General features: G+C 38.4%; 1 protein-coding gene across 2 annotated transcripts in view; it reads left to right on the top strand.

Moving 5' to 3' along the window:
- Positions 1-21,161, top strand: part of LOC127436072 (transcriptional enhancer factor TEF-3-like) — a 44,768-nt gene that overhangs the window by 18,898 nt on the left and 4,709 nt on the right. For both annotated transcript variants that reach the window (XM_051690004.1, XM_051690003.1), the window contains exons 3-11: positions 2,910-2,974; positions 5,862-5,924; positions 9,977-10,111; positions 10,221-10,264; positions 10,373-10,434; positions 10,571-10,701; positions 10,788-10,961; positions 19,855-19,995; positions 20,279-20,431. In XM_051690004.1, coding sequence (XP_051545964.1) covers positions 10,010-10,111; positions 10,221-10,264; positions 10,373-10,434; positions 10,571-10,701; positions 10,788-10,961; positions 19,855-19,995; positions 20,279-20,431 — 807 coding nt within the window. In that variant the 5' untranslated portion in view covers positions 2,910-2,974; positions 5,862-5,924; positions 9,977-10,009. The remainder of the gene's footprint in view (positions 1-2,909; positions 2,975-5,861; positions 5,925-9,976; positions 10,112-10,220; positions 10,265-10,372; positions 10,435-10,570; positions 10,702-10,787; positions 10,962-19,854; positions 19,996-20,278; positions 20,432-21,161) is intronic.

Here is a 21,161-nt window from a genome sequence, read left to right as displayed (position 1 = left end):
TTGATTTATGCATTTGCATTTCTTTAAAAAAATCCATCAAATTGAATTGAGTAATCTTTAATAAAATAAAATAAAATAAAATAAATATTTTAATTTGGTAACACTTTATTTTACAGTGTCATTGTTATACATATTACATGTATTGACTATATTAATAAAAGTAAATTATGCATAATTACAAGTAGGGGTGTACCGATTCACTCGTTTTCTCGATGCATCGATTAGTAATCCTGCCGATACATATGCATTAATATCATTTTTGAATCGAGAATCATTTGTGTTGGTCAATAATCGATTTAAACGATTTCTAAACTGTTAAATCGAATGAATCGCGAGTCAGAAAATCAGTATATAATATTTTCGATTTATATTAATATTTTCATGTCGATTTAAATGAGACATGCAGACGTCTTTTCTTTCATTCTCAGCTAGCGCATCCTGGAGCGTGCACCCTCACAGACACGTGCTGCACTCTTCCATCACCCTTCACGGGATTGTGCCCGCTCTCTGTTCCGACCGTAACTCTCACTGAAACTTTTCCTGAGCAGCTTTCAAAGTCTTTCAAGCACCTTATTTCAGATCTCTCCTCGGGATGGCCACTGTCGCACGAGAAATAAATTCATGAGAATAAATTAGCAAAATTCAAAACACTGCCCCCAGTGGCCAAAGTGGTAAGTGTTGTTGGGCATATGGACACTTGTGAGCTCCATTTTCCTGGTGAAATGTCCACAGAGGGGCACCAAAGCGAGTTGTGAAGCGAGTTGTGTTCAGCTGTACTGGCTGTAATAGATCTTTTTCACACTCCGGGTTTTGGAACGCGGACGTAAACGGTTGAAGGGTAAACTTCGACAGTGGTGAATGGGAGTGAATGGGAGATTACAGCAAATATTATTTTCTCTTACCCATTTGCTCCAAGACCAAAAGAAAAAATCCACTATTACGTTTGAACGACTTTCCAGAAGAGAAAAAAGAAATAGAGAGCGGTGGATTAAGAGATTCAGTTGGGACAAGATGCCAAATTTACAGTCACCCTCTCAGCAGCTGTAATAGAAACCCCCTCTCAGCTGTGGTCATTCGTTTTTTTAAACTAATTCCAGGGTAATATAACAATAAGCATAATGTTATAAACTTACACTCAATATTTAAAAAATTTATAATATAATTTTTTTTGCAAGATTTACACTGCTAAATAAGGCCAGAAACATCTTTGAAAAAGGTCTATACATTGAAGAGGAAAGTATATTTTATAAACTGTAACCCCAACCCAAACCTAAACCTAACCATCTGTGGAGTAAAAACGTAATATTAGAAGGAATGGGAGGCCTGGGTAGCTCAGCGGGTATTGACGCTGACTACCAACCCTGGAGTCGCGAGTTCGAATCCAGGGTGTGCTGAGTGACTCCAGCCAGGTCTCCTAAGCAACCAAATTGGCCCGGTTGCTAGGGAGGGTAGAGTCACCTGGGGTAACCTCCTCATGGTTGCTATAATGTGGTTCTTGCTCTCGCTGGGGCACGTGGTGAGTTGTGCGTGGATGCCGTGGAGAATAGTGTGGGCCTACGCCTCCGCGGTAACATGCTCAACAAGCCACGTGATAAGATGCGCGGATTGACGTCTCAGGCACGGAGGCAACTGGGATTCATCCTCCACCACCTGGATTGCGATAAGTCACTACACCACCACGAGGAATTGGGCATTCCAAATTGGGGAGAAAAAATACAATAAAATAATAATATTAGAGGGGAAAAATGCAACGCAGAATCACGCTCATCACTGATTATGCAAACGTGATTACTTCCTGGTTTAATGCAACATTTAAACCTGGTTCTCCTACGCTGCTGACGCAATATGCTTTTAGTCGCGCCACAGGGGGAAGCTAAACACGCTGGTGCCAATGCAAAAATGTCTGATAGGGGATGACGCTTGTCGGTGAGTCTGCATAATGTGGCCGATCCTAGTGTACTGGAACTATCGGAAACAACATGCCGACTTCCCGTGTGATTATACAGGATAGATTCAACACCATTTGCCTCTCTGGGCTGTCTGATCCTCTCATCATGTCACACAAGGTCATTTATCTGCCATTTTTGCCAGAAAACAAACAGAGGGTGTTTAAAGGGCAAAAGGGGGCGTTCAGTGGTTCTGCAGACATTTGCGGCCATAGAATGAGTATATTGAGCCGTCTTGGCAAGTAACCGGAGTCCAGTCGGACAAATGAGCCCAGAGATTTACAGGAGGCATTAAATCATATTCTACAAACATTGACATACAGAGCAACTGCTACACCTCATTGCGCCGTCGCTATCACTTCACCTACTCGTCCAATGTGACCCTTCAGCAAACACACACACAATCTCTTGTATCTCAAATTTTGCATTCTTTTATCATTTTATAAAAATTGTTTTATAGAAACTGTATTATCAGCATAACAATCTGAGTGAAAAGTTGAACAGATATTTTCCATGAATTTAAGAATATCTTAATACTTAGTATACTTGAAATAAAATGTCTGACTCCTTTGTTTTGCTATGGCTAATTTCATAGCTAACATTTAATGTATCCTAAGTACACATAATAAAATAATATTTTAACATGTTTTGCATAATTTGTCAAAATTACAACTTGATTGGAAATGACGCCCAATAAAATCATTCTGTTCACAAGTGATATTAAACTTGAATTTTTAACTTGAATGTTCTTCAAACATTCACTGATACTTTTGTCCACTTGGTTAACAAGTACACTAACTTATGAAGAGCACCTGCTCAGTCGGGCCATTGCAGCTGATTAAGACGTGCGTTTGGTTCAGTAAACATTCTTACTTTTGCAATGTACTTCCTCAATCAAAAATGGGTTGCGAATGCCGTTGTGTGTTGACTTAAATGTTTACAACTGTTTTGTTTTGTTTTCAGGACGGAACGAGCTGATTGCACGGTACATCAAGCTTCGAACAGGGAAGACACGAACCAGGAAACAGGTACAGAGATTTGGATTCTAACACCTACTCGAATTCTAGAATGTTTAGGGAATTTCTGTGAAGAAGTGCATATATGTTTATACTAGTGCTGTCAGACGATTGAAATGTTTAATCACGATTAATCGCATAATTTTTCGTAGTTAGTGCTGTCAGTCGATTACAATTTTTAATCGCAATTAATTGCATAATTTTTCGTAGTTAGTGCTGACAGTCGATTACAATTTTTTATCATGATTAACCGCATAATTTTTCGTAGTTAGTGCTGACAGCCAATAACTATTTTTTATCACGATTAATCGCATAATTTTTCATAGTTAGTGCTGTTAGTTGATTTACATTTTTTATCGCTATTAATACCATAATTTTTCATAGCTAGTGCTGACAGTCGATTACAATTTTTAATCACGATTAATCGCATAATTGTTCGTAGTTAGTGCTGTCAGTCAATTACAATTTTTAATTGCATTTAATCACATAATTTTTCATAGTTAGAGCTGTTAGTCGATTAAAAGTTTGTATCACTATTAATCCCATAATTTTTTGTAGTTAGTGCTAACAGTCGATTACAATTTTGAATCGCGATTAATCGCATATTTTTCATAGTGCTGTCAATTGATTCAAATTTTTTATCACTATTAATCGCATAATTTTTCGTAGTTAGTGCTGACAGTCGATTACGATTTTTAATTGCGATTAATCACATAGTTTTTGTAGTAAGTGCTCTCAGTCGATTACAATTTTGAATCTTGATTAATCGCATAATTTTTCATAGTTAGTGCTGTCAGTCGATTCAATTTTTTTTAATAGTGATTAATCGCATAGTGTTCGTGGTTAATCGTGGTTTGAAATGCTTACATTTGACTCTAAATATACTTCTTTTCTTGTCCAAATTCATTTATTTCCATCTTAGGAAAGAAAACAAACAATATGTAACAATATAATGCTTTTACATTTTCCAAACAAAGCCTTTCAGAGTATAAAGATGTAAAATAGCACCAATTAAAGTAACATTAAATGTTTCCCAAAGTCTAAGTGGGAGTTTGACTTATTGAAAGAACTAGTCCCCACATAGGTTGCATATTAATTGCAGTAGGCATTAAATCTCTTAAACTCTTATCCTCCACAATATTAATCTACCTGTAAACTGTGGCTATCCATTTTCCTACAGCAATCGTAAAATCGCATTCATGATTCATGTCAGGGCGTCAGCGCCACTTTGAACTCCACATGAAAAGTGCTTGCAAACAAAAACATCTCATTCTGCATTTTGGTGATATTTAAGACTTGATGCACTTCTGTGGTAATAAAAATGCACTTGACATAGGATGAAAAATACTCAGTTTCTGTCACAAGTCCATTAAATAGCGCTAAGAGCTCCTTCCTCCATCATTTGATCAGTGTAATGACTCCGGACAGAAACTTCACAAAGGTTCTGCGCTTCTAACAAGTGTTTCTGCTGGTTTCTGCTTATTAGCCGTAAATGCGTTAATCGCGATTAAGAAAAATTCATGTGTTAAACTTTTTAAATGAATCGCATGCATTAATGCGTTGATATTGACAGCTCTAGTTTATATGAATCTGTGATCTCTGTGCACTTTAATCTTTCACACTAATCCATATAAAATTGTGTTTTCTGTCCTGGAAAAATCATGGAATGCAATAAAATCTTCAAAAGTCACAGACATTTCCATAGTGAATGTAATTTTTTCTAGTTTTGCTCGGCACGGAGAAATTACTATTTGTGCTTATTTTAAAAAAAATCCTGGTCATGGATTTTATGGTAATGGGAATTCATTGGTCAAAAGGTGTGGTAACTTTCTGTTCCAACTAAACTAATCAGATCGGTCAATTAATTTTGTTTGACCACTACATTACACATTAATGGTAACAGGAAGTACACTAAATATGTCCGACTGGGACTTAGAGACAGAATTGTCCTGTTCAGCTCCCATACTGACTTTTTCCGAGTGTAAATGTTTGGCCCCTGAGGTCCCCCATGCTGAAATGGACTTCAGCAGCGTGATTTATCACACAGTTGCGAGCGGATCGAATATCGGTGTGTCTCTTCAGCACCTCGCTCAACCCCCACTCATTAGACCCACAAACAACTGCTCCCCGCTCCTGTGCCCTGTTACGATCGGGGGCACATCACAAGCTGTCGGGGTGGGGATATGGAATTCGATAGCACTCCCGCCGGCACTCAATATTGTATGATGTCACTCAGACCTTGTCACATACTGAGTCTTAAGCCCTTGGAGAGAACCAAGGTGAACTTGTGGCCCGAGGGCAAAATGTTGGTGTTTCGATAAACTAGAAACATCTTGCTAGTAGTGCACAGAGAGCACAAACGTCTACTGAACAAATGAGGTCAGGGTAATCGCTGAGATGTGCGAAGACTGCAGGAAAATAATGTAAACACCTGTTGGTCTTGTACATTTCACATCAAACACTAATAGACACAAGTTTTATATGGCTAGTAGAACTTTACAGCTAAAATAATAAATAAGTTTTAACAGAAGAATTAATGTAAGTGCTTTTATAAAAATTATAAGCTTCACATTTCTGACTTCAAACCCTACAAAAATTTACTCCATTTACTTCCATTGTAAGTGCCTCACTGTAACCTTGATTTTGCTTTTATTTAAGGAAAGGAAAGGGACGAGTTGAAATACATTTTTGTGGTAATCAACAAGATGCCACATATGCTGTCGATTGAGCTTAACTTGTATTGAACCCGGAATATTCCTTTAAGTACCTTGGTATGTGAATATGGATATTGTATATATCAAAGGGTCATGGTTACTTTCTGATACCATCACTGTATGGTAGTACTTTTTAGTAAGACTTAATAAAAACATTTGTAATTTTTATTTTGTGTTTTCCGCAGGTGTCCAGTCACATTCAGGTGTTGGCGCGACGAAAAGCTCGGGAAATCCAGGTGAAACTCAAGGTACCTACTCTGCTAATGCTAGTCACCTGCTTACAAATTAGCACCATTAACACATCTTAACGAGTGAGCCAAAGCATTTGTGCATGCTACAAAACGAGGTTCAAATTGTGGATGAAGTTCATTTATAGCCTAGGCACTGTTAAGATAAGAATTTAATTGCTAGCATTGGTATACGTCTTATTAAGCACACCATGTTGCTAATTTTCGAAAAACGTCTGACCTCTGGCAGTATAAAAGCGAATCTCTGGCTTCTCTAATATCGAGCCCTCTCCTTGTGCACTCCTGTCTTTCATCATACAGCATAGTTCACTTGTTGGCCGACAGCCATCTTGGCGCAGCTGTCCAAACGCGGTACATGTCACACGGCTAAGACTGACAGCACTTTTAAATACGTTTCTGCAACTGAGAACTGCAGCAGACACACACATGGCCATATTTCAATTATGCCTGCAAGGTTTGCCCGTTCAGGGCTGAAGAATGCATTGGCGAGACATGGTTCAAGGACACAACAGTTGCTTGGGCTAGCCGCGGCCGAACGTGACCTCTCTATCGGCGGTTACATGATGCAACTTTTTGGTAGTTTTCCGTAAGTTTTATCAAAGACCTATGCAACTACTGTTGGGCAGTTACTATCTAAAAGTAGTGATGCTTCATTGCAAATAAATATATATATAAGATATTAAGAGGCCCAATTTTAATAGTGTTATGCCTTTAGCGCAATGCTATGTGATAAGTCATATGTGCAAAGTCAGCGGGCATGGCCATCATGTTTTGGTATTTTCGTGCAAGCATGCACTAAGCCTATGTGCAAGAGCGTTGGTGAAATTGCACGTGCAAAGTGCTAATGGGCTGGGTCAAGTGCAATTTAATTCTGAGGTTTTTCTTCAATTGCAATGCATTAAGAAATAGGGACAAACAAACAAATTATGGTTTTAAAAGTGATTGATAGCTCTTTAATATCATCTGCTGGTGGAATCCTCAAACTGCAAATGCAGGAACTGATTTAAGACTTTGCGCCAAGATAACATGTACTTCTCAGTTGTCTTAAACAGTGTTGGGTAAGTTACTAAAAGAAAGTAATCCACAAAAAATTACTAACTACTTCTATAACATTGTAATCAGATTACTCTTCCGATTACTTCATTGAAAAGTAATCGCATTACTAATTACTTTACTTTTAAGTTACTTTCTAAAACACTTGTCACAAATATTTTTAATTTTTCCACCCAACAAATTCAAAATAATGTCTATTTTCTCCTTGTTCATTAACACACACCCTTCAGCTGTCACAGAAACGCAAACAGATGTGCATATGAACATATAATATTTTTTGTAATCAAAGTAATGTACTTAAAAGTAATTACTTTCATTGAAATCCAGTAATCTGATTACAAGATTGTTGGCGCATGCGCCGGTTATTGACTGTACTAAAAGAGTATCACAAAGCAGCTGTAGTGGGCATACATCGAACACAATCGTATTCACTCGTGGTCAGAAGAACATACTCAGAAAGGCAACGCGGTCGGCCAAGCACAATCCGATCCGGAACGCAGAAAAACTAAGTATACCTGGGCCTTTAGGAAAACAGCAATATTCGCTTTACGCTACTTCATTAACATACAATATACACACAGTTTGTGCGCATACACCCAAAGATAGCGCAAACACTCCAACCCATCCACACTTGCATGGGGGTGTGTCCGTGTCGCCCCCGGCAAACGGCCCGTGCCACCCTCGGCAAGATGCTGCCACAGGCGGCTGCCATTGTCGCCCATGCATAAATCCACCACTGATAGCTTGCTACTTTTTTCAACAATTAGCAGTGTAGTATGATACAATTCTACATAGCTGTTTTTTGTCACATTCTTTTCTTTATCGCTTTGTTTTCGATTCAGGTCTAGAAATAATGGTGTTTTCCACTTTTTTTGGTTGCATTTAGGGTAAACGTATCTTTAAATTCTGTTGAACACTGACAACTACGAATGTACTTTTTTTTTAACTTTCTGGTAGTTGTGTGTAGTGTTGCTAACTTTTTTTTTAAGATTGCTTGAATGTAATTAAAGGAGCAGCTTGTATCTTGAAAGTTGCACTGTTGGATCAAGCTGGTTTTAAACAGACTTGACTTCTAGTAAAATACTTAAGGAGTCTCAAATTTACATCCAACAGATCACAAATACACATTTGTGTCTTAGTAAAAATGATTTGGAGTGTAGCAGATACAGGAGTTGCGTCTCCACACATGTTGTTTTCAAAGCATGGTCTCCTGTTTCATGATGTCTGAGCGCCCAGTTCTTCATTTGACCTCTAGGTGAAGGAGTCAACTTGTCAACACCACCCAAACGCTGCCAGAGCTGTAAACTTTATATAGTCTCTGTACCCTCCACCACACATATACTCACATGTTTACTTAGCTTTCTATAAATAGGGACTTCCCATTGACTGTAAAATAATCTAATCAGTGCTTGTTTAGGCAGGCATTACTTTTATTATTGCTCTTATTAACGGTTTGTGATTTAAACAAACCTCTAACCCTAAGTATTCAAATTAGGTGTGTAACTTGGTGCACATTTGTGCTACAGACATGAATGTTAGCTACCTCAAAAAGTGTGCTATTACTATAAAAAAATATCCAAATGACGGACAATGTTTTGAATTATGACGGATTGATAGATGTCTTAAAATCATGGTGCTCATGCGCAAGATTCTGAGAAAAACAGTGAGATGCAAATTTTTTAGTAAACCAGAAAAAATGGCTATAATAAAATACTTTTTAACCCTTTAAGCTCTAAAGGTGTTTTTAAAGATTTCCTGTTTCAGTGGCATCCCAAAATTAAAGGGTTACAACTCGACAAAAAAACAAAACAAAAACAAAACAAGGAGGGTCAAGTGTTTGGTTTCATTGTAAAGAAAACTTTTCATTTTTTTAATGATAAAGATTATGATACATTCTGAGGCTCTCAGCCTATGAAACTGCTGAAAAAATTCACAAAATAAATTGAGCCAAAATATTACTTTTTCCCCCGTATTTTTCTGATATGACATTATATACCTCAGGGTGTAAATAAGGTAGCTCAGAAAAAACTGCTTTTGTTTTGTTCCCAATCATGTCAACTGTAACTGAGAAAACTTTGTGTTGATGCAACAAAGCAATCAAATAGCATTACAGAAATAATTTATTATAGTGTAAAAATATTCTATGTGTCCAAAATCCTCTCCAAACAAATAAAACATTACAATTGTACATAAGAACTAATTACACATGCAAACACAACAATGACTTAAGGTTTGCATAGTATGCAGACACGATTTTAGTAATGAGATTTCACAGAATGAGTTCCATTCTGTGCCATCTGAGTCATCATTGAATCTGTGTCATGTACTTGGCGCCATCTCCTGGTGGCCATATGTAACATTGTGCTTCATGTGGATTATCTAATGATCTACACATCTGATTACCTTGTGTGGGCTCGTTTAAAAGATAATCACCTCCTCTAAGTAATGGTATGTGATTTTATATGTTCCATTTATTTTATGTGAAGTTATAAGCGAATACGAGGCATATAACAGGACAAAGACATATACTTAGCTATTATTTGCTAGATTTTGGTCTAACAGACAGGCTGGTTGTAATCTACTCTTTGAGAGCTTTCCAACAACATATGACACATGGCTATTTGATGAGTTTTGGTCAAAATGTCTACATGCATTGTAAAGTAGAGCTTCTAAGCTTTCAAACGATACCTGTTTTGTGTTGGTCAAGGCTGTAGTTATTAATATATTGACTCTTTTTTTTTTTTTTTCGCGGGCCCATATGAGCTTAAAGGGTTAATTTAAATATGCATGTATTAAAGATGGCACAACACATTCTACCATCTTGTATAAATATTTTACTATTTAAATAATCTTTTTTTTTTTTCCTGTTACAGTAATGAGAATTTTTGGTTGACCTACTTTAACATTACTTGTCATGTTCAAATAAACAAAATTGTTTTGCCCATTTTGCAAACTACACATTTATTTATACTGTTCCACATCTCATTGTCTTATGAAAGGACCAGGTGGCTAAAGACAAAGCTTTGCAGAGTATGTCCACCATGTCATCTGCCCAGATCATCTCCGCCACGGCCTTTCAGAACAAGATGGCTCTGCAGGGGCTCTCGCGGCCGGCCTACCCGACAGCTGGTGGGGTGAGTGCACCCAATTACACCAGTCTTTTTGATCACTTCTGTTAGCTTTCCATGTGTCTTTGTTTTGGAATGAATGCAAATCTTCTAATTGATGTCTTTGTTTGCACAGTTTTGGCATGGAGCTCTCGCAGGACAACCTGCAGGTCCTGAAGAGTACGTTTGTGTATTTTAAATCTGAAGTTTGTCAGAAATTCAAGTTCTTTTGTAACTGAGAGACACTGACGATGGTTGATGTTACATTTGATTCTCTTTTCCAAACAGTATCAAGCCCTTTTCCCAACAGAACTTTGTCATGCAAGCCACCGGCCCGCCATCTATAACAGGTCTATACTTAAAAAACAAAACAAAAAAACAATGTTTTTATGTCTGTATATACTGTGTGCATATAAAGACAGTTTCTTCCCCAATGTTAGTCTATTTCCAAGTGCTTTGCTCAATAGTTTATCTTCTCTTCTTAAGGTTACGAGAGCGCAACAGGACTTTCCATGACCTCAAATGCTCCCCCCTGGCAGGGTCGAAGTATCGCCAGCTCTAAACTGCGCCTGTTGGAGTTCTCTGCTTTTCTAGAGCAACCTCAGGATCCCGACACTGTACGTCCTTTATGGTTTAAATCCTAACGCTTATACTTACCAAACCTGCTCATACTTGAGTACATTTTCACATGTTTCTCTTGCAGGTCAACAAACATCTGTTTGTACACATTGGTCAGTCTAACCCTACGTATAGTGATCCGTACTTGGAGGCCGTGGACATACGGCAAATTTATGACAAATTCCCAGAGAAGAAAGGAGGGCTGAAGGAGCTGTTCGAGAAGGGACCGGTGAACGCTTTCTTTCTCGTAAAGTTCTGGGTAAGAACCAAACAAATGTATCTCAAACCATGATAGACTCTCTTTGTTTGGACCATTTTTTCTTAAGTGCAGAGGCAAAAGTAAGGTAGTCATGGTTGTGCAATGTTAGCCAGTTATAGATGTACGTAGCTAGAAAGTAACTAGCTAGCGTGGCATTTTCTGTTTAAAGTGGCACAACATAATTGAGATATATGGTAAATGTTTTGACTAGCGTTTCTAATTCGTACGTACTTCAATCTTCCAACATATTGCTTATGGCTTCAGGCTAATTTGGATTTGACAACAAATTAACAAGAGGTAGACCGATATATCTGTTTTACCGATTAATCTGTGCCGATATTTGCTTTTTGGATCTATTGATTATCGGTAAAAATCGGTGCCGATAGTTGACGCTTAGCTTTATTTTGTATTCCTTCGTGTTCCTCTGTGGCAGTGGATTTTCTGGCGTTTCGCATTAGTTCAAATGCACGTTAAGGTGATGTAAACGATTTGCAAAACGATGACATGTTTTGACCATTTGTACATGCTATCGCACACTCAGAAGACTTGATGTGACTGGCCCAATGAAAGGACAGACTGTGGCATACAATTGTTCAAACAAAACTCTTGACATTCGGAAGTGTTTAACCCACAGCTGGTCTTGAAAGTGGGTCCTCACAATCCACCAGAATAGTTTTTAGCACGGGAATCCCAGGTTTGTGACAAATGGGCATCTCATCAAATTCAGCCCTCATTATATTAGATAATACACTTATACTGCGGCGTCTCCTGGCAGCATTTAATAAAACGAGGCACAATTGCTTCAATCCTATAATTAAAACTCTCCTTGAAACAAGGAGGTCATTTAGCTGCTCCATCATAACAAGGTGACTCCCTCAAAATAATGCGCATGACGTAGTGGATGGAAACACGCAATGTTTCGTATTTTCTTTAGTCTAATTTTTAGACATCTCAGTGGAAATGTAGCTACTGACATCTTGTGGGGATTTTCTGTATCTAAATCTTTCATCATTGACAATAAATTGAATATTTATTGAATAGTGTTATAAATTGAAGCGAGGGCATGCAAAGAAAAATGTGACTATATAGAAACACATAAACAGGTCTCTTCAACTGGTGAATATATAGGCTATAAAAGGTTTAATTTGGTAAATACTTAAAGCTGGAGTATGTAGGGGGTCCTGGGTAGCTCAGCGAGTAAAGAAGCTGACTACCACACCTGAAGTCACAAGTTCGAATCCAGGGTGTGCTGAGTGACTCCAGTTTGGCTTCCTAAGCAACCAGTTGGCCCAGTTGCTAGGGAGGGTAGAGTCACATAGGATAACCTCCTCATGGTCACTATAATGTGGTTCTCGCTCTCGGTGGGGCACGTGGTGAGAATAGTGTGAAGCCTCCATATGCGCTAGGTCTCCACGGTAACGCACTCAACAAGCCACGTGATAAGATGCACGGATTGACGGTCTCAGACACGGAGGCAACTGAGATTCGTCCTCGGCCACCCGGATTGAGGCGTTGGGAATTGGGCATTCCAAATTGGGAGAAAATGGGGAGAAATAAATAACTAAATAAAGCTGGAGTATGTAATTTCTGCAACACTAGCGCCACCAAACGGAATTGCAAAAATAAACGTTGTTTATAAAACAGCTTTCTGAATACGCCCCTTGCCTGCAGTTGTTCAGATAGTCCCGCCCCCAACTCACACCACTGAGTGTGCAGAGGTAGTCAGGTAGGCCATCCAATCATTGCATTTGGGCCGATTGAAATGATTGGACATGCCTTTTACAAGCCTGTGACTGCCACAGATAATGTTTTTTTTTTTTTTTTTTTTTTTTTTTAGTATCAGAGCACTTGATTTATTGATTGCTGTCAGGATGCAAAGAGACTTTCAACTAGCATAACAAAAAGTGCTTCTGGTATAAATTGCATACTCTAGCTTTAAATATAGAGCATTGTAACAGAGCCAAGTTTTCATCATTTCAAAATAAGAGTCCCCGGTGTGTTTCGGGCTTGTTTATAGTTATTTTTTTCCTACTAAATATTATTGGGATTTTGGTTAAACAATAAACTGCATCTGGGATTTTATTCATTTTGGACTCTTGTAGCCTCTATGTCAATGCCCGTCAAAGTAAGGAAAGACTTTTTTTTTTTTTTAACTTTTGACCAATTAATCGGTTATCAGTCGATAGTGGATTTTGCAAATAATGTTAACAAGGGAAAGGGAAAAGGCAGATAACCAATTAATTATCGGTCGACCTCTAAAATGTCAAAACAAAACTGTGTGCAAAATTAAAATTAATTAGCTAAATTTGCTCAATTATTTTTAAGCACTAGTTTGCGGAGAAATTACATACAATTACACAAATTTTGCATGAAACGCTGTTCTCAATTCATAGTACTTCCGTAATGTGACGTAATTCCAAGTGAAACAGGATATTAAAAAAAATAACAATGTTGCGCATGACTTTTGTTGATCAGTAATTGGCTGGAAGGTGAAAAGTGGTCTCTAGGGAAGGTGTTGATACATATAAACATATACAAGAGGGCTTGGTGCCCTCGTTTCAGAGGTGGAGCAAGTTATTATGACAGTATATGTTGATGAAAGATTACGAAGACAAACATAATGTGCACTGATGAATTGTGCACAATAACACCAGAAATTTCTATTAAGAAAATAAATATAGTCAATTTAGATTTCATGTTGACTCTACGTATGACAAATTCCGTAACTACTTCCAGGCCATCATTTTTAAATGTGCTAAAAATGTGCACTTTTTAAGAATAGTTAACACATATTAAAAACAAAACAAAAAGTTTATCTTGTATTGTAAGTCTGTTTTTCTTGACACTGGCCGCAGTGACCCTCAGGTGAAAGCTTGCAGATGACAGAGGAAGTGAGTTTGGGGATATTGGAGGTCTCTGAGGCATTTATCTGGGAAGAGTGACATGGTCTGCTCTTTCATTGGAGAAATCCGAGCTTGGGCACCTGTCCCTAGTGCTGTTACACCCCCTAAACCACACGCAGAATCTACTTATAGAACTGGCACCCTCCAGAGAGCGAGAGCGAGCTACTTAAGTATTGTTCAAGTGCTTGTTTGTTGCCTTATTGAGTTAGCGAGATTGTGGTGGGCTTGTACAGTCCTATTATGGAAGTAATCTTTTTTGTTACAATAATTTGGTCTTTTGACATTGGACCAAACGTCTCCTCACCAGACGCTAGGAAAGTCAAAAGTGCTGGTAATTCGGTACCATACTAACGGTAACTATACCAGTTTTTCTAAAGTATCTGTAGTGCCGAGCACCGACAAAATTCACAACCTGAGTGCAGATGATAGGCCAAGTCTGCGTCTGCTTTCAAACACTCACATGAGCATTTGCGCGCTACTGCCTTGTGGTAATGCAGCTGCATGCATGATTGTCCAAATGCACTTCTTCTTCAGTCAGTTATGTCTTAAAGGTGAAGTGTGTAATTTAGGAGCCAATAGCGCAACCAAACAGAATTGCAAAAATAATGGTTTCCCAAACACTATCACTGGTTGACATGAAAAAAAAAGCCTTCTTTTCTACAGAAAAATGGATATGTGTCAAAATGTTTGATCTGTGCATTAGGCCTAATAGACCTGCCATGGCATTTTATGTTGTGGAATGTTAATCAATTAATAATATTAATGAAAATATTCGCTTTTAATTTATTTACATGTTTATTATTACTGACTGTTTACCGTACATGAATGATAATTTGGAAAAACAAAAAAACTTGTTTACAATGTTTACTTATCCCTCATGTTTACTTTTAATTGTTTATATTGTAATACATTGTAGATAATTGTAGGAGTGCACATTTTATTTCCCTTATTTGTTTAAATGAGCAGCTGGAAGCAGTGAAGCGCAAACATTTCAAAATAAGAGTCCCAGTGTATTTCAAAGTTAAAGTGCCTTTAAAGTTAAAAGTTAGGCAAAGTTCTATGCATAAAGTGCATCTGGAATTTAATTCAATATGGACTCTTGTGGCCTCTGTCTGGCCCTTCCCATTACAGGAAGAAAAGACTAAGAACATTTAATATAGGCTACTAATTTAAAAACACTATTGGCAGACTAACTGGCTTTCTTTCAACACATTATCAAATCAGCACAATCCAATATCGGTCAACCTCTAATTTGTATTTATTTATATAATGGTACATAAACCAATTTTAATGTGATATATATGTGTGGAAAACATGTCTTGAGTATTTTAAACTTGCATATACCCTGTTTTACTGATAAACAATATTAAGGCCATATTGAATGTGTGCACCTGTCTCTTTAAGTAAGAGTCTGTGATACATGATTTATTTTGAGATTGTGTTGGTTTGTTTTGGTATGGAGATATGGTATTAATTTTATTTGTTCAGGTCTTGGAAAAAGGTCTTAAAAAGTGTTACGTTTGATTTGAAAAACTCTGCAGCAACCCTGTATAACCATTTAAATTTTTATTACATCTTTTGCATTCGTGGGTCGATTTTGACCCGGGCATCAATTATGGCTTTACAAGTGATATTATGTAGATTTTTTGTACATCTATGGATTAGATTTTTACTTACAAACACTTCACTTACATTTAGCCTCTTTCCCAAACTCTCTCTACACACATACACATACACACATACACACCCACACACACACACACACACATACAGTCACACACACACACACACACACACACACATACACATACACACACACACACATACAGTCACACACATACACACACACACACACACACACACACATACAGACACACATTCCTGTTCAAAATAGACATGACAGATGTAACAATCATAACAAATAAACTAAATCAAATGTACTACTGTCTAAAGGGGGTGTGACGAGAGCAAAAGTTCATGCACACAGTTTAAATATGACTTGAAAGAGGAAATTGTCCATATTTTACTCTGCAGTCATCTGATGCATCAACATTCAGCTGTTCATGACAGTAAATGGAATAGATTAGCTTAAAAACATAGTAAAGAAGTATTAATGTTGTATACTTGAGTTGTACAGTTATGAGTAATAGGAAATTAATTCAGATTACTAGTATGTGACGAGGAGGAGGGTGGGGCTGGGCCGTGACTATGCACGCCCGGCCCCCAATCGGGCTAATCAGCCGAGGAGAGGGATAAGTGCAGCGGAGCGCGGCAGTTCGGGAGAGAGAAAGAGCCACATGCAGCTGCCATGTGTGTGTTTGTGTGTCTTTTTGTTTAAATTAAATATTAATTTGACTGTTCAGCCGGTTCCCCAGACACGCAGTTGCCTGGTCCTTGATCACTCCTCCACCCTCTGGCGGACGACAGCCGCTACTCCCCGGGTGGACTGGAGCCAGTCCTCCGACCCCTGGCGGAAGGAACGCCCCTCCGCGTTTGGCGGCTGGTCGGGAACTCCTCCGCCCCAGGCAGCGGCTCCACCACTCCAGGAGGCTGGCAGCGAGTCCCTCCTCCCCTCGCGGATGGCGGCCGTTCCTCTGCATCCAGGTGGCTGGCAGCAACTCCTCCGTCCCCCGGCTGATGGCCATGGCTGCTCTTTGGGTGGATGGCAGTGGCGAGGACTCCACGACACACAACACAAACACACACATGGCAGCTGCATGTGGCTCTCTCTCTCCCGAACTGCCACGTTCTGCTGCACTTATCCCTCTCCTCAGCTGATTAGCCCAATTGGGGGCTGGGCGTGCGTAGTCAAGGCCCAGCCCCGCCCTCCTCCTCATCACATAGTAATTCTCACATTAGATGTTAATATAAATTGTATATTATGTTATATTTAGATACAATTTCACAGAAATGTTGATAAAAAAGATGTCTTCACATGTATCACACTGGTTTCGCTGAAGTTAATGTATATTTTAAAATGTTAAAGAAATTCTACATTTTATTATTTCTAAAAAATGGCATATTAAATAATAATTTTATATTGGTCAGTTTACATGCCAAAAATATCAATCTTTTTACATGTATGAAGAGTTAAGAACCTGTTAAGGACTTACAATATAGTTTTAGATGAAAACCATCGGGTTATGAATGATTTATAAGCTTGAATTAAGAATAAATGCACCTTTTCAAAACACATCTTGAGACACCTATTTGTTGCGTTGCGTCTAGCTTTTTTAGCTCAAGAATGTGTGTGGTCTGAACAGCCCCTAACACACGCATTGTTCATTAAAAGGCATCTGCTGAAACCTTGATCAGAGCCCAAGGCCTTTCATGTGTCTGGAGACCATACAGGCGTTCGTGAAGTAAGATTAGATATATTAAATCCATTAAGAATGTCACTATAAAAAACAGCATCAACATCGGTAGACCGCCGTTTCCTCTGCTCATAAGTATAGGTCATGACTTGGGCATCCTCAGGCACAGGTTGTCATGGTGACATTGACAGGCCCGCCAGTGTGTTCTCCAGAGCTATGGCATTCTAGATTAAATTTCCACCCCAGCTACGGCCACCGTCTCACACCACGCCTCGCGGCCCTGTCCTAACCGATCGCCATGCGCTTTTGAAGTGCGCTCGGAATCGGATTTGTGCCGGTCGTGCTAAATTGTTACACAGGCAGCTGGACGTGGTAATGCGATTTGGAGCGTTGCAGGTAGTTGATTGTAATTGGATGAATTCCCTCGCAGAGAGTGAGAGTGAAGCAGGCGAGTGCCGATTCAGCGGACAATGAAGATAAACGAGGGAATAAAAAAGAGAAGGGGGATGGAGGTGGGGTTTAGGGTGGAAAGAGATATGGTAGTGGGCTTTTAATGGGACGTTATGAGAATGTGGGCGAAAGGGGAAAAGGTGAATCTGTTTTATGTCTGCTGTGCTTTGAGTTGTGTGATGTTTTAGTGGCTTTAAAACTGCCCTTTCGGCTTTCATTGACCAATTTGTTTATCGTTGTTCATGAGCTGCTATTTGTAAGCCTAACACTTTTATTTTGTTGAGTGTAAAGGCTGAAAAATACTTGTCAAAAGTGCCCATAATTTAAAACATTGGGGCAAAAAATGGCCTCGTAATGTATTCCTAGGTAACATCGGATATAGTTCTAAATATTCTATTTTAGGCCTAGTTATGCATTTTACCTCTTGTTAATGTTAGTGAACAGGTTAAATTGAAAAATGTAACCTAAAAGGATGATATACAGTACCTAGTTATCATCCAATATAGTTAAAATAAATGGCTAAATACAGGGGGAAAATATCGCCCCTTAAAGGGATAGTTCACCCAAAAATGACAATTATCTCATCATTCACTCCCCCTCATGATATCCCAGGTGTGTGTGACTTTCTTTCTTCACCAGAACACATTTGAAGAAAAATAGAGAAATATCTCAGCTCAGAAGGTCCTTAAAATGCAAGTGGATGGTGATCAGACTTTTGAAGCTCCAAAAATCACAGATAGTCAGCATAAACGTCATCCATACGTCTCCACTGGTTAAATGAATGTCTTCTAAAGCAAAACGATCGCTTTTGGTACGAAAAAGATCAATATTTAAGCACTTTTTAACTATAAATCATCGCTTCCAGCAGCCGAATGCGCATTCACGAGCAGGCGGAGTTCACGCGGTCTCTTTTGTGACGTATTTGTGCTGGCATGTTACGGATGTAATCTCACGTCTTTCTCTCGGTTGAGACATCCAGGATGAGCAAACAAACATGCCATTGTGAGTAAACAAACAGATACAAATACAGATCTAAACTGAAAGCAACGCAGCTTCTGTACAGCGTTCCTCAATACAAGTTAAACTCAATCGACAGCATTTGTGGCATAATGTTGATTACCATAAAATTAATAAATAAATTCTTTAAAAAAAGCAAACATCTGGGTTACAGTGAGACACTTACAATGGAAGTCAATGGGGCCAATACGTAAACGTTAAAATACTGTTTCAGACGTATAGTCACAAGACGTAAACAATATGTGTTTTAACACGATTTTAGTGTGATAAAATCGCTTACTAACCTTTTCTGTGTAAAGTTATGTCCAATTTTACATCTTCGTTGCCATGATGTTACCCCGTAAACCCTAAAACGACCATTGAAATGACGCTATTATTTACGTCTCAAATAATACACAAGTTTTAACTGAAGAATTCATGTGTGCTTTTATAAAATTATAAGCTTCACATTTCTGCCTTTAAACACTCTAAACATCGGCCCAATCACTTCCATTGTAAGTGTCTCACTGTAACCTTTATTTTTGCTTTTTATATACATATATATATATATATATATAAAACGCATATATTTTTTTGTGGAAGTCACTTGAGCTTCATTTGTACTGAACCAGTGACGCTTCTAGCTACGCAAACTCAATTTCGTGCATTGTTGCATTTCACAATGTGTTGGATAACAATTTATAACACAATGCAAGTATGCGATGTATTCTCAACGGTGCCACAAGGGGCGCTATAGTGAGATTAGTGTTAACTGTACGTTTCTAGGGTGAATTTTCTCTTTCAAGTCAACTATTGTCATGGCGCAGCACCAGTTTGAAGAGAATGTTGTTGAGCAATAATATTATAATTGTGATATAATATCGTATCATATTATCGCCCCCTTGAGTACTGATGTTTGTACCTCCAAAGTAACGCAAGCATGTTGAGTCGGACCGCGCATTTGCAGTGAGTTAGTGAAGCTCTCGCTCTTGTGCCCCTGCATAAACTAATCTTTCTGGCCTAAACTCTTCACTATTCACAAATGTTCCCAACCTGCATATTACTCTAGATTTGTACTTTTTTTTTTCTGTGTTCTAGGTAGTTGCTTATTGGCCTGATCCTGCCATATAATTTTTTTAGTATTACTGTGTTTTGGAAAGCACACAGGATATAAATGACACATTTTTTAGTTTGAAGATTACAATATAGCCATTGTATTTTGTTTTGCAGGCAGATCTTAGTATTAACCTCCAGGATGACAGCAGTTTTTTCTATGGCGTATCGAGTCAGTATGAGAGCACAGAGAACATGATCATCACCTCTTCTACTAAGGTCTGCTCGTTCGGGAAACAGGTGGTGGAAAAGGTGGAGGTAAGACGTGATGGTATAAGTGTCTGTACTGTACACACACAACAATTGTGTACTGTCACAACTTATTTATGCCAAAAACATCTTATGGGCAATATAAGTCCATCTAATTGTTTTAGAATCCCATATTAAATTATATTAGCAGCCAGATATCCCTCCACGTTCAGGTCATATGCAAATAAATCATAATATTATGTCATCATAAATCTATTACATGGCTTGTGTATCTGAGGTTTTGATTGCATAGAGGGATGAAAATGGATTTCGTTATGTTTCTCTTGTACAGACGGAGTACGCACGGTTTGAGAATGGGAGATACGTGTTTAGGATTCATCGATCGCCACTGTGCGAATACATGATCAACTTCATTCACAAACTCAAACATCTACCAGAGAAATACATGATGAACAGCGTACTTGAAAACTTCACGATTCTCCAGGTAAATGTGTGATCCTTTTATAAAAAATGTACGTTTGGCAAGGCAACCATAGTTTCTGCGCAATATACGGGCGATATAAAATTAAGTATCATTGTGAATACTGCAATGATTTTAACACACTATTTATTTGGCCATTCAGTTTCCTAAAGACGTTGTCATTTGACCAGTTTTGCAAACCTTCTTTTTCGTGCAACTTGCGAGTATGAGAGTGATAATATAGAGATGTTTTAATAGCATCTCTCATTTAAACTTTAATAGCAAAAACGGCATTAGTGTTGGCAAGTTTGATTCATTTTCATTAATCAGTAAATCGCTTCAACACTCCAATTCAGCACTTTGTTTAGGCATTGGGCATTTTTCATGTATTAAAATGTTTTAGTACACACACATATGTATATTGTTATATTGTTATAGTGGTGCTTGTTCTACGCTATTTTATATTCTTCTTTTTGTTCATTTAGTGATTAAGTGAATTCCTCAAAACAGTGTGGAATTTCACTTCTTGCATTCTTGCAATCTGGAATGCCCAATTCCCAATGCGCTCTAAGTCCTCGTGGTGGCGTAGTGACTCACCTCAATCTGGGTGGCTGAGGACGAATCTCAGTTGCCTCCGCGTCTGAGACCGTCAATCCGTGCATCTTATCACGTGGCTTGTTGAGCGCATTACCGTGGAGACCTAGTGTGTGTGGAGGCTTCGCGCTATTCTCCGCGGCATCCACGCATAACTCAC

Source organism: Myxocyprinus asiaticus, chromosome 46, assembly GCF_019703515.2.
Source record: "Myxocyprinus asiaticus isolate MX2 ecotype Aquarium Trade chromosome 46, UBuf_Myxa_2, whole genome shotgun sequence".
In the NCBI taxonomy this organism is placed as follows: domain Eukaryota; kingdom Metazoa; phylum Chordata; class Actinopteri; order Cypriniformes; family Catostomidae; genus Myxocyprinus; species Myxocyprinus asiaticus.
Note: the sequence above shows the minus strand (reverse complement) of the source record. Positions and strands in the feature narration are given on the sequence as shown.